This window comes from Mustela lutreola, chromosome 12 (genome assembly GCF_030435805.1).
Source record: "Mustela lutreola isolate mMusLut2 chromosome 12, mMusLut2.pri, whole genome shotgun sequence".
In the NCBI taxonomy this organism is placed as follows: Eukaryota; Metazoa; Chordata; class Mammalia; order Carnivora; family Mustelidae; genus Mustela; species Mustela lutreola.
In genome coordinates, this window is record NC_081301.1 from 82,870,243 (window position 1) to 82,882,605 (window position 12,363).

At 36.0% G+C, this 12,363-nt stretch overlaps 1 protein-coding gene across 4 annotated transcripts in view; it reads right to left on the reverse strand.

Annotated features, from left to right (window-relative positions):
• Positions 1 to 12,363, reverse strand: part of VPS13A (vacuolar protein sorting 13 homolog A) — a 224,577-nt gene that overhangs the window by 190,914 nt on the left and 21,300 nt on the right. For all 4 annotated transcript variants that reach the window (XM_059142057.1, XM_059142058.1, XM_059142060.1 and 1 more), the window contains exons 6-10: positions 11,084 to 11,193; positions 10,357 to 10,416; positions 8,281 to 8,340; positions 8,013 to 8,093; positions 4,513 to 4,570 (exon numbers count right to left, since the gene is read on the reverse strand). In XM_059142057.1, the coding sequence (XP_058998040.1) occupies positions 4,513 to 4,570; positions 8,013 to 8,093; positions 8,281 to 8,340; positions 10,357 to 10,416; positions 11,084 to 11,193 (369 nt within the window). The remainder of the gene's footprint in view (positions 1 to 4,512; positions 4,571 to 8,012; positions 8,094 to 8,280; positions 8,341 to 10,356; positions 10,417 to 11,083; positions 11,194 to 12,363) is intronic.

Genomic DNA, 12,363 nt, shown 5'->3' on the forward strand with positions numbered 1-12,363 from the left:
TGGAGCCCTACGTTGGGATCTGCGTGCAGTCGGCTTGAGATTCTCCCTCTGTGTCTCCCCTCACACCCTCTCTCTAAATAAATACATCTTTTAAGAAAAAAAAGTTTAAAAAGTGTATGTACACAAAAGTGTATGTTCACTATCTGAAAATAAAATGACTCCTCTCCCCCAGCCTTCTTAAGTTACATACAAGACTACACAATCCCTTATAGTCTCCCTGGCTGCAATCTCTATCCATCCCTGGGTTACAACCTCTCCTACATCTGATTTTAGCTCCTGGCAACTCTAATTTCTGAGTGATTTCAACATACAAATAATTCTTCCAAAATCATAGCCTCTCAGAACCTTGGATTTCTCCACCCTTACTTCATCCACTAGATCTTATCATTCCTATTTGCTAGACCTTTCCATAAACTCAGTCTCAAGCATCCAAATCTCCTACCACCACCACCACCTAGCTCTCCAGTACTCCAATACTGAACCTTCAGGTCCTGTGGGACGGACAATTCATTAATCTTCATCAGTTCTGTCTTTCACCTCCGTTTCATGTCCTCAGGTCCCTCTCTACCCTATTAAAATTCTATGATCAGTTATTTTAATCATCTCCCTGCATTCAGTTTTCACTCCTCTGTCTTCTCACTTTGTCAGTACTTACCAGGCAAAACTCTAATTATGGATAAAAAACCCTCTCTATTTATTCTACATCTGTAAACTACCTGAGAAATTCGATTTGGTTAGAAAAACAAACCAAAACAAAAATGTATACTATCACACAGACTGGTCTCACTGTAATGTCATAAAACCCAAAGGTCCTCACTGTTGCTAGGCAGTCATACAACATTTAGTCCAGTTTAGGTAAATGCATACCATAGTGTGTTTTTGTACAATCAATAAACTAAGAATGATTTTTACAGCTTTATCTTTATAGAGTTGTTTAAAAGAAACAAAGGAAAATATGAGACAACAGCTATATATGGCCTTAAAACTGAAAATTATTTACTATTTGGCCTTTTACCAAAACAATAAAAAATAAACAAACAAACAAAAAAAGAACTGCCCAGCCCCTACTCTAGCGAAGTGGCTCTCAAAATGTCAATAATCAAGATCACCAGGAAAGCTTATTAAAACAGATTGCCAAGGCTCACTCTCAGAAGTTCTGATTCACTATGTCTGGAATGGGCCCTAGGACATCTATTTCTAAAAAGTTCCCAAGTAATACTGATGTTGCTAGTCTGAACTGTACTTTGAGAGCACCACTGTAGTGAATTCACTCTCCTGTTTACCTACATGACAATTTCATAGCCTCTCTTCCCTCCAGAAACGCCCACACCTCAGATATTAAAAAATAACTGCTCATAAGAGAAATTCCATACACTACTATTACCATCTCTACTAGAAGAAGGACTTCTCTTATACCTAAAATCTCTCTTACAAATGAACTAATCATGTTCCTCTGTGCGGCCAAGCACTCCACTTGTACATGAGATCCTATCCCCTTTCACCCATATTTCATAAAGAAATTATCCGTCCTCTCTCTTGCTCATTTGTTTTTCATATTCTACAGATCATTCCGATCTCAGCCTATAAATAAACTGTTGTCTGTCCCATTAAATAAAGAACAAACAAAAAAGGCCTTTAAAGGTTGATATCCAGGATCTATAATGAACTCCTCAAACTCAAGACACACAAAACAGACAACCATATAAAAAAATGGGCAGAAGATATGAACAGACACTTCTCCAATCAAGACATACAAATGGCTATCAGACACATGAAAAAATGTTCATCTCTAGCCATCAGGGAGATTCAAATTAAAACCACACTGAGATATCACCTTATACCAATTAGAATGGCCAAAATTAACAAGACAGGAAACAACATGTGTTGGAGGGGATGTGGAGAAAGGGGAACCCTCTTACACTGTTGGTGGGAATGCAAGTTGGTGCAGCCTCTTTGGAGAACAGTGTGGAGATTCCTCAAGAAATTAAAAATAGACCTTCCCTATGACCCTGCAATTGCACTCCTGGGTATTTACCCCAAGGATACAGATGTCGTGAAAAGAAGGGCCATCTGTACCCCAATGTTTCTAGCAGCAATGGCCACGGTCGCCAAACTATGGAAAGAACCAAGATGCCCTTCAACGGACAAATGGATAAGGAAGATGTGGTCCATATACACTATGGAGTATTATGCCTCCATCAGAAAGGATGAATACCCAACTTTTGTAGCAACATGGACGGGACTGGAAGAGATTATGCTGAGTGAAATAAGTCAAGCAGAGAGAGTCAATTATCATATGGTTTCACTTATTTGTGGAGCATAACAAATAGCATGGAGGACATGGGGAGTTAGAGAGGAGAAGGGAGTTGGGGGAAATTGGAAGGGGAGGTGAATCATGAGAGACTAGGGACTCTGAAAAACAATCTGAGGGCTTTGAAATGGTATTATAGAGGGTACAGATTGCATGGAGCACTGGGTGTGGTAAAAAAATAATGAATACTGTTATGCTGAAAATAAGTAAATTAATTTTAAAAAAATAAAAAAGCCTTTAGTCTGGAACACCTGGGTGGCTTAGTTTGTTAAGATTCTGCCTTTGGCTCCGGTCATGATCCCAGGGTCCTGGGATCGAGTTCCACAGTGGACTCCTACCTAGCTCGGCAGGGAGTCTGCTTCTCCCTCTGCCTGCCACTCTCCCTATGTGCGCTCTCTCTCTTTCTCTGACAAATAAGTAAAATCTTTTTTAAAAAAGAAAAGAAAGGAAAAAAGAAAGCTTTAGTCCTTCCCTCTCCAGAAGGTATATACCAACTATCAATTTGGCTATGAATTTGGAATTCACTACTTAATCCAAAAACTAGATTTGGGCCCTTTATTTTTTTTCTTTAGCAGCTAGCATAAAGCTGGACACTGGAGAGCTACTGCAGGGGAGTTCCTGGTTCTAATGGGCTCACTCCACAGACTTCTACAGTACCAGGACTTTTCCGCAGCCTGGATGCTAGCAAAAGGCTCCTACAGCAGGCAGCTCCTGCAGCATGACAGAGGTCTTCAGCACTAGCCACAGCCAGCATATTCTCCCAGCACCCTAGGGCAATTTTGCAGTGAAGTGCCTCCTGTGAGACAACTCCCCAAGAGAAATGCTGAAGTTCCTGAGGGCAAATTGCCAACAGGTTAGTGGTGTGGCACCAGACGGACTTTTCCCGGCAGTCGTGAGCCCTGGTTATGTCCTTTCCAACAAGGTCTAGATCTCAGTGTTGAAGCAGACAGACCCCGTTCTTTGGGCACTTAGTCCCAGGGGAGGGGCAGTTCCTTCTATTATTCCTGTATTCATTAGAGTTCTCTGCTTTCTATTAGCCAACCCCTTGTCACTCCAGTCCTTTGATAGTAATTCTTTATATTAAACTTCCCCTGCTCATATTACTGTGCAGTCTGTCTCTCACCAGACCCTCACTAACGAATGGAGCAGGAAATGATAGTAGGGAAAAGGAAAAATCAGTCAAACCTAAAATGATAGACAGGAGAATCATCAACACACACGATACACAATCTCATCTGTTACTAATGTTTCCTTTCAGAAAAAAAAAAAAATCTAGAAAATAAAATACTTATTGCATGACTTTCAACTGGTTTCAAGAGTGAAAACAAGAAGAGTCACTTCAAGGGTGTCTGGCTGGCTCAGCTAGATGAGCACCCAAATCCTGGTTTTAGCTCAGGTCATGATCTCAAGTGGTAAGATCAAGCCAGCTTTGAGCTCTTTGAGTTCCCCACTCAGTAGCCTGGGGCTCCACGCTCAATGGGGAGTCAGCTCCAGATTCTCTCTCTCTCCCTCTGTCTCTCCCGTGCCCATCCCCCATCTCGTGCACATGTGAGCTCTCTCAAATAAGTCTTAAAAAAAAAAAATAGCCATGTCAGGAAATTAATAAAGTACAATCATGAAGGTAGAAGAATACAGAAAAGAATCACTGGTAGGTGACATCAGACAACCAAATCCAATAAATAATTTATCCATCCATTGCCTAGTATTTATTGAGTGCCTATAGTGTAGAAAAAAATAGTACTCCTTTCAATTTGAAGTTTTAGTTAACTCATTTCTGATTATAAAAGTATTACATGTTCATTTTGGAAAATCTGGAACCAGAAAAAAGTATGAAGAAGAAAAATTTTAAATATACATTTTTAAAACAGTAAGATCACACTACAGACTATAGCAGCTTCTAGCCTTATTGTTTTTGCACATAAAATGTCTTTAAAAGAGCATAATTATTACTGAATAATCCTTAGAGATTTACCACATTTATTACATCCTCTCTTGTTGGACACTTTTCTTTCCTATAGTTTCAAAATATAGCAAAAAGCTCCCCAACAATGAATGGCGTAGAATAGGTAACTGGTTTTTGTGCATAAATACCTTGAGTTATATGACAAAATTAACATGAAAAATTACAGTGACATTATCAATGTTTATTCAAAATTTATACAGATTATTTTAATTGCACTTATTTTATAAAACATACTTACCAAAATCATAACCTTCCGGAACAATATTTCGATAGACAATGCCCTTCCTCAAGCTGTCCTATTAAAAGACAAACTGCTTTTATTTATATTCATGCCAATGTATCTTTACTCTACAAAAATCCTATTACATAAAAAAAAATTTTTTTAAGCAATTTAAAAAATAAATAACTCAAACTCAGGAGGACTTAGCTATGGAAAATACTGAAGTGGTTAGATAATATCCCATTAAACTCCCACTAATTCCCACTAAGAATAATCTAGGAACTATTTAGATATATAGTGTGTGTTTTTACATATCTGTACAGGCACATATATAAAATCTGATAAAATTCACCATCCACTCATGATAAGGAATCTCAAGAAAGTAGGTGTAAGGGAAATATACCTCAACATAATAAAGGCCAGATATAACAAATCTACAGCTAACATGCTCAACAGTTAAAAACTGAAAGCTCGTCCTCTAAGATCAGGAAAAAGACAAAGATGCCCACTCTTGCCACTTCTATTCAGCATAGTATTAGAAGTCCCAGCCAGAGCCATTAAGCAAGAACAAAAGGCATCCAAATTGGAAAAGAAGTAAAACTGTCACTGTTTGTAGATGACACAACATTCTATACAGAAAACCCTAAAGACTCCACCAAAACTGTTAAGACGAATAAATAAATTCAACCAAGTTGCAGGATACAAATTTAATATACAGAATTCTATTGCATTTCGATACACTAATAATGCAGTAGCAGAAAGGAAAATTAGGAAAACAATCCAATTTACAATTATAGCAAAAAGAATAAAATACCTAAGAATAAATTTAACCAAGGAAGTCAGTCAGAAAAAGACAAATACCATATGACTACACTCATATGTGGAATTTAAGAAACAAAACAGATGAAAATATGTGAAGGGGTGAAAAAAAGGGGGGAGGGGAGTCAAACCATAAAAGACTTAAAAATAGAGAACAAACTGAGGGTTGCTGGCGGTGGGTGAGTGTGGGATGGGCTAAATAAGTGATGGGCTAAATAAATTAGGAACGGCACTAGTAATGAGAATAGGGTGTTACATGTGAGTGATGAATCCCTAAATTCTACTTCTGAAACAAATATTACACTATATCTTAACTAACTAGAATTTAAATAAAAACTTTAAAAAAGAAAATTAACTGAAACTACTATAAGGAAATGTGTTACATTTTGTAGCTTTAGGTAATTAAAGCAATAAAACAAGTATTTTAATTAAAAAAAATTTTTAACCAAGTAGGTAAAGCTTTGTACACCAAAAACTATAAGATAATGAAGAGTGAAATTGAAGATGCAAAAAAATGGGAAAACATTCCATGCTTTATATTGCAAGAAATAATCCTGTTAAAAAGTCCATACCATCCAAAGAAATCAACAAATTCATGCAATCTCTATCAAATTTCCAATGGCATTATTCACAGAAATAGAACACAAGACCCTAATATATGTATGAAACCACAAAAGACCCCGAATAACCAAAGTAATCTTGATAAAGAACAAACCTGGAGCTATCAAATTCCTGATTTCAAGTTATATCACAAAACCATAGTCATCAAAACAGTATGGTACTGGCACAAAAACAGATACACATAGCAAGAGAAGAAAGAGCCCTGAAATATACCTATGCATATATGGTCAATTAAATTATAACAAAGAAGGAGCGCCTGGGTGGCTCAGTGGGTTAAAGCCTCTGCCTTTGGCTCAGGTCATGATCTCAGGGTCCTGGGATCGAGACCCACATCAGGCTCTCTGCTCAGCAGGGAGCTTGCTTCCCCCTCTCTCTCTGCCTACTTGTGATTTCTGTCTGTCAAATAAATAAACTCTTTAAAAAACTAAAATAAAATAAATAAATTATATCAAAGAAGCCAAAAATATAATATGAGGAAAGGAGAGTCTCTTCAATATATGTCGTGTTTGGAAAACTGGACAGCCACATGCAAGAGAATAAAACTGGACCACTACCTTACACCATACACAAACATTAATTCAAAATAGATTAAAAGACTTGAATGGAAGCCCTCAAACCATAAAACTCATAAAAATATTTGCAAATCATTTATCTGACAAGGGATCAATATTCAAAATACATAAACAACTCATACACCCCAATTTCAGAAATCCAATTTAAAAATGGCATAAGAACTGAATAGACATTTCTTGAACATACAGATAGCCAAAAGGCAAATGAAAAGGTATTCAATACCACTAATAACCAGGGGAATCACAAATCAAAAGCATGAGCTATTACCTGTTAAAATGGTTATTATAAAAAAAAAAAAAAAGAAAAGAAAAGAAATAACAAGCGCTGGCAAGAATGCGAAGAAAAGGAAATTCCTATGCACTGTTGGTGGAAATGTAAATTGATGCAATCCCTATGGAAAAACAATATGGAGGGTCCTTAAAAAATTAAAAAGAACTACCATACAATCCAGCAATTCCACTTCCGAGTATTTATTAAAAGAAACGAAAATCATGAAATAGAAAAGATTCATGCACCATTATGTTCACTGCAGCATTAATGATAATAGCCAAGACACAGAAACCATCTAGAAATCCACTGATGGGGAGCCTAGGTGCCTCAGTGGGTTAAGCCTCTGCCTTTGGCTCAGGTCATGATCTCACGGTCCTGAGATCGAGCCCCACATCAGGCTCCTTGCTCAGCAGGGAGCCTGCTTCCCCTTCTCTCTCTGCCTGCCTCTCTGCCTACCTGTGATCTCTGTGTATCAAATAAATAAATAAAATCTTTTTTAAAAACTCCATGGATAGATGAATGGATAAAGAAAACACACTGTGGATTATTATTAAGCCATTAAAGAGAAGGAAATCTTGCCATTTGCAACAAGGATGAACCTTGATGGCCTTACTCTAAGTGAAATAAGTCAGGCAGATACCATCTGACCTCAATTATATGTAGAATACTTTAAAAAAAGGCCAACCTCATACTCACAGATACAGAAAACAAACAGATGGCTGTCTGAAATAGAGTGAGAGATATGTGAAATGTGTAAAGGGAGTCAAAAGGTTAAGAACTTCTAGTTATACAATAAGTCAGTCATGGAGATATATGTAAATGTGCAGCAATGACAACTATAGTTAACAATGTTGTGCTGCACATTTTGACATTGCTGAGAGAGTAAATCTTAAAAGTACTCACCCAAAGAAAAAAGTTCTATAATTAACTATGTATGGTAATGCATGTTAGACCTACTGTGATCATTTCACATTATGTACAAGTACTGAACCATAACAGTGCACACATAAAACTAATATATACCAATGCTGTATGTCTATGATACAAAAAAAAAAAGATCCATACATGTACGTGTACAGGCACATATATATTCATCTATTCCTGTAAATGCTAACAGATTTGCCTAGTAAAAGAGACCAGACTACAGTATGTTAATAAGTGATAATGAATAAAACCTTATGCAAAGTATGATACCAACAAAGGTGTACACACACATATCAAAAAGATTTACTTACCAATGATTCATCATAATCATTAAGGTAAAACAACTGAGACTTCACATTCCAATAGGCAAAAAGGTTGTCCAATCGGATTAACTGAAAATAAATAAAATTTATTACATGCCTCATTTTCTTCTTTAACATATACTATTTTCAGAAGTCTCAAATAATGGAGTCATATGATAGAGTTAAGCAAGTAAACACAATTCACATAAATCCTTACTAGCAAATACCTTTCTAAAAGTTTCGTTTATTAAGTCTATGGACTGACAAAATATTTTACCTTACGGAACAGTTTCTCAGTTTCATCATGTAAACATGGAACCCAGTTTTGATCAGTTGTCTAAAAAGAAAATTAACAGTGAAAAGTATTATTTACATGTGAAATGCATACTGATGGAACGGCACCATTCATGCCCTTGACCAATTTCCCATAAAAATGGTCTTGAAACATTCAGTGAAAGGATATTAACTGAGCACAAGAAAGCCTCTGCTTTCAAAGAGCTCACTGCTGAATGAAAAAGTGAAGAAGCAATTACAAACAGGCAAGTGCCACCATAGAGGTTAAATACACAGTTCTCAGAATAAGGTAGGAGCCTCAAACTCAGGGATGTAAGGGAGAAAGTGATGTTCAATATAGGATATATGAATAGAAACTGCTGATTTTAAGGTCAGTAAAGAATATGATTCAGAGTAGAAAAATATGCAAATATGCAAAATGTTCAGGGAACTGAAGAAGCCTAGTATGGTCAGAGAACACAATGCAAAGCAAAGAGGTGAAACCAAATGTCACCTGGGGTCACACTACAAAGCAATTATAAACTATTTTAAAACAAAACTACTGACTTTATTCCAATAGCAATGAGAAGCCACTGAGGGGAATACAGTGTTTAGATGCTTATTCTGCAAAGATCGTTTTCATTTATTAGTAGAGAACTGAAGAGATGACGGCAGTCAAGTTTTCAAGCTTGAGCGTTGCATCAGAATCACCTGGAGGGCTTTCTAAAACTTAGTCTGCTTGGCCCCCACTTGAGTTTCTAACTGAATAGGTCTGGGCTAGGACACCAGATTCCAAGGTCTCCCAACGGTGTTGGTCAACACCATTGCTGTCACAGCTACCCACTACCTCCACACCACCACAGCCAATGGCTCATTCTCCATCCTTATTTTTCAAACTTACAGCAACACTTGACAGTTTATCCCACCCAACTTCATTTGATAACTTTTCATTTGGCTTTTCTTATTTATTGTTTGTAGTAGATCCATGTTTTAAGAAGAGATTATTTACAAAAACCCAATGGATATAACAAATAAAAGCAGGTAATGAAATACTACACAGCAATTAAACTGAATTATGTGTAGCAACACAAGTAAATGTCAAAAACACTGTGATAGAAGAATGTAAATTTATAGAAAAATCACATAAAATATCACTTATGGTGTTTCTCTCTGGAGAAGGGTGAAGAGTAGAAAACAAAACAGAATTAGACTTTATTCCTAACAGTTTATTCTTTAAAATAAAGTATTTAAAACTTAAACCAAATGTCAAATTCCACAACTGTCTATTCTGGACGCAAGCCTCTACTTGCTCTTATACTTTAAAAATTCCTCAGTTTGAAAAACTGGACAGGAAGAAAGTTTGCCACAATATTAATAATGGCAGTGAGGAAATGAGTGATTGGTTTATGCTTTTCATGACTTATCAAAGTTTCTGAAATGAGTATTTATTACTTTTACTTTCTACTTATTTAAGAAAAGTCTTGAATGTTCTAATTTGCAAATAACAGGCCCTCATATTTTAAACTAAATTTGATTGTCAACCGTTTTTTAAAATGGTAACCTAACTACCCCCAACTCCAATCCAGCCTATGCACTTTCTGTAGTAATTCTATATAGACGACTACTTCTGATGCTACACACACAAACAGTAATTAATAGTTAGATGAACTATACTACAAAATAGGGTTAAATTTTTTTTGGCTATATCATGTTACTGTATTTTACATTTTGCTCATTTTCCCCCCAAGTTCTTATTTTGAAAAACAAAAAAAAAAATTCCCCTCTCAATTTATCTATTTTTATTTCTATTTTTTTTTCTTTTTAACATATGATGTATTATTTGTTTCAGGGGTACAGGTCTATGATTCATCAGTCTTACACAGCTCCCAGCACTCCCCACAGCACAGATTCATCCCCAATATTCATCCCCCAGCCACCTCATCCCGTCTACCGCCTCCCCTCCAGCAACCCTTGATTTGTTTCCTGAGATTAAGAGTCTCTTATGGTTTGTCTCCCTCTCTGTTTTCAATTTGTTTCATTTTTCCCTCCCTTCCCCTAAATTTCTTTTCAAATGAAGTACCTGCATGCTGAGATTTTGAAGGGAAATACCAAATGATAGCGGGTTGTCTCGATTTGTGATCTAAAGAGGAAAGAGCAAATTTTACTCAGATTTTTATAAGTTAAAATTCATTTTATTGAAAAAGTTCATTTCCTGGGAAATATTCTATATCTCAAACGTTCAAAAACATTTTACTACTTACTACAACTTTTACTCCTATATTTTTCCAAATACTAATTAAGGTATCAAGTATCAATGTATTATTATGCAATAAAAATGCATGTTTTTCAGTTTATAAAAAAAGCTTATTGATCAATTGATGGCACACACAACAGTACTCTGAGATGTCAATAACTGTGTGTTTCAGAGAAAATACAGGATCTATTTGAGGTAATCTAAATCTAGCTCTACTGATTCCTTCCTACACCAGTGTAATTTCCAGGAGGTAACTATAAAGTATTTTAAAAATACATATCAACTAAATTCATAGTGCCCAACCATCAAAGGTGACCATAATATAAAAAGGCCTTTTCCTTCATTATCTGATTTTTGAACATTTTAGGAAAGTGCAGTCAAAGCAATAAACACTGTGAATTAAAACTAATTACAGAAAAGAAAGATCAGGTCATTTTCAGCTCTGTGTCCCTCCACTTTTCAGCATCCAACAGGTTGACCACTACAGAGCAGGTGTCAACAAACAGTAAAATAAAAACATAAAAAAACAAGTTTTACCTATTAAAATACTTACGTCATCCTCGTAACGAATATGGATGTTGGAAATTTTCACTTGAAGATTTTTTATGATCTGAGTAATTAATTTTTCTGTAAAAGTGTCTTGTTTCTCCACCCGAAGTTTGTCTACAATAGCAAATATTCTTTAACTTGACTGAAAAATATACTGTGTAAGTATTCACATTTCAAGATAACATTAACATTGCCATGTTAAAGAAAACAATCTGTATTTGTAAACAGAACACTAAGAGCCTGCTTTCCCAAAGTCTTCCATACCAACAGACTTTCAAAGGCAACCAAACACATAATTTTCAAAATATATTTTTTTAATGAAACTAAATCCAACCAAACTTACTGCCATTCAATTTTACAACCTCTGTTAAATATACCTGAGTACATAAAGACTTGGAAAACAATGAAGATTATTAGGTAAGAATTATAATGGGTCTTAAATTATAAAAGCCAGAAATAGCAGGAAGTAGGCATCTCTCTTAAAATTAGTGATATTATTACAAGTTGTATGTGGTTCAATGTATAAAACAGTTGAATACATTTTTCTTGCTGATGAATCCAACACGAAGAACTTTCCAGGGGATAGACAAAATAAAGGACTGAAGTTCCTAATTTTTTTTTAACATGACTTTGAGGGAGGGGCACCTGGATGGCTCCGTCGGTTGAGCATCCAACTTTTGATTTCTGCTCCAGTCAAGACCTTGGGGTCCTGGGATCAAGCCCTGCATTGGGATCTGTGCTCAGAGGAGAGTCTGCCCAACGATTCTCCCTCCTCTCCTGCTGCTCCACCCCATGATCTGAGATAAATAATCTTCGAAAAGAATACGCCTTTGATAACCACAAGTTACTATCCTCCTTTCCCCCATTTGAAAATGCCAACGAAAACTACCTCATTTCCTATTTCTAGTCCTGTTCCACCTGTACACACATATTATCTGTCTTTTCTTCTAATGACCTACTACTCCCTAATTCAACTGCCAAGGAGGATAAGCTGATGAAGATATATTTACATCAAATCCAAGATTCAGTGAACAGATGAATAAATACACTTAACTATAAAAGGACTTTAGAATTAGTAAATAAACAAAATAAAAGCTCTCTGAAGACACAGCATTTTTTTTATTTGATTGGTTACCACCACATCCTAGTAAAATCCTTTGCTCTATGAATCTATTCATTCAGTTCAATGCAAAATTTTCATTCCCCCATCCAGTAGTTTCCTTCTCAATTCCTTACCCTGCTCAGAGCCCACAACCTATTATTTTACAACATTTTAAACTCTTT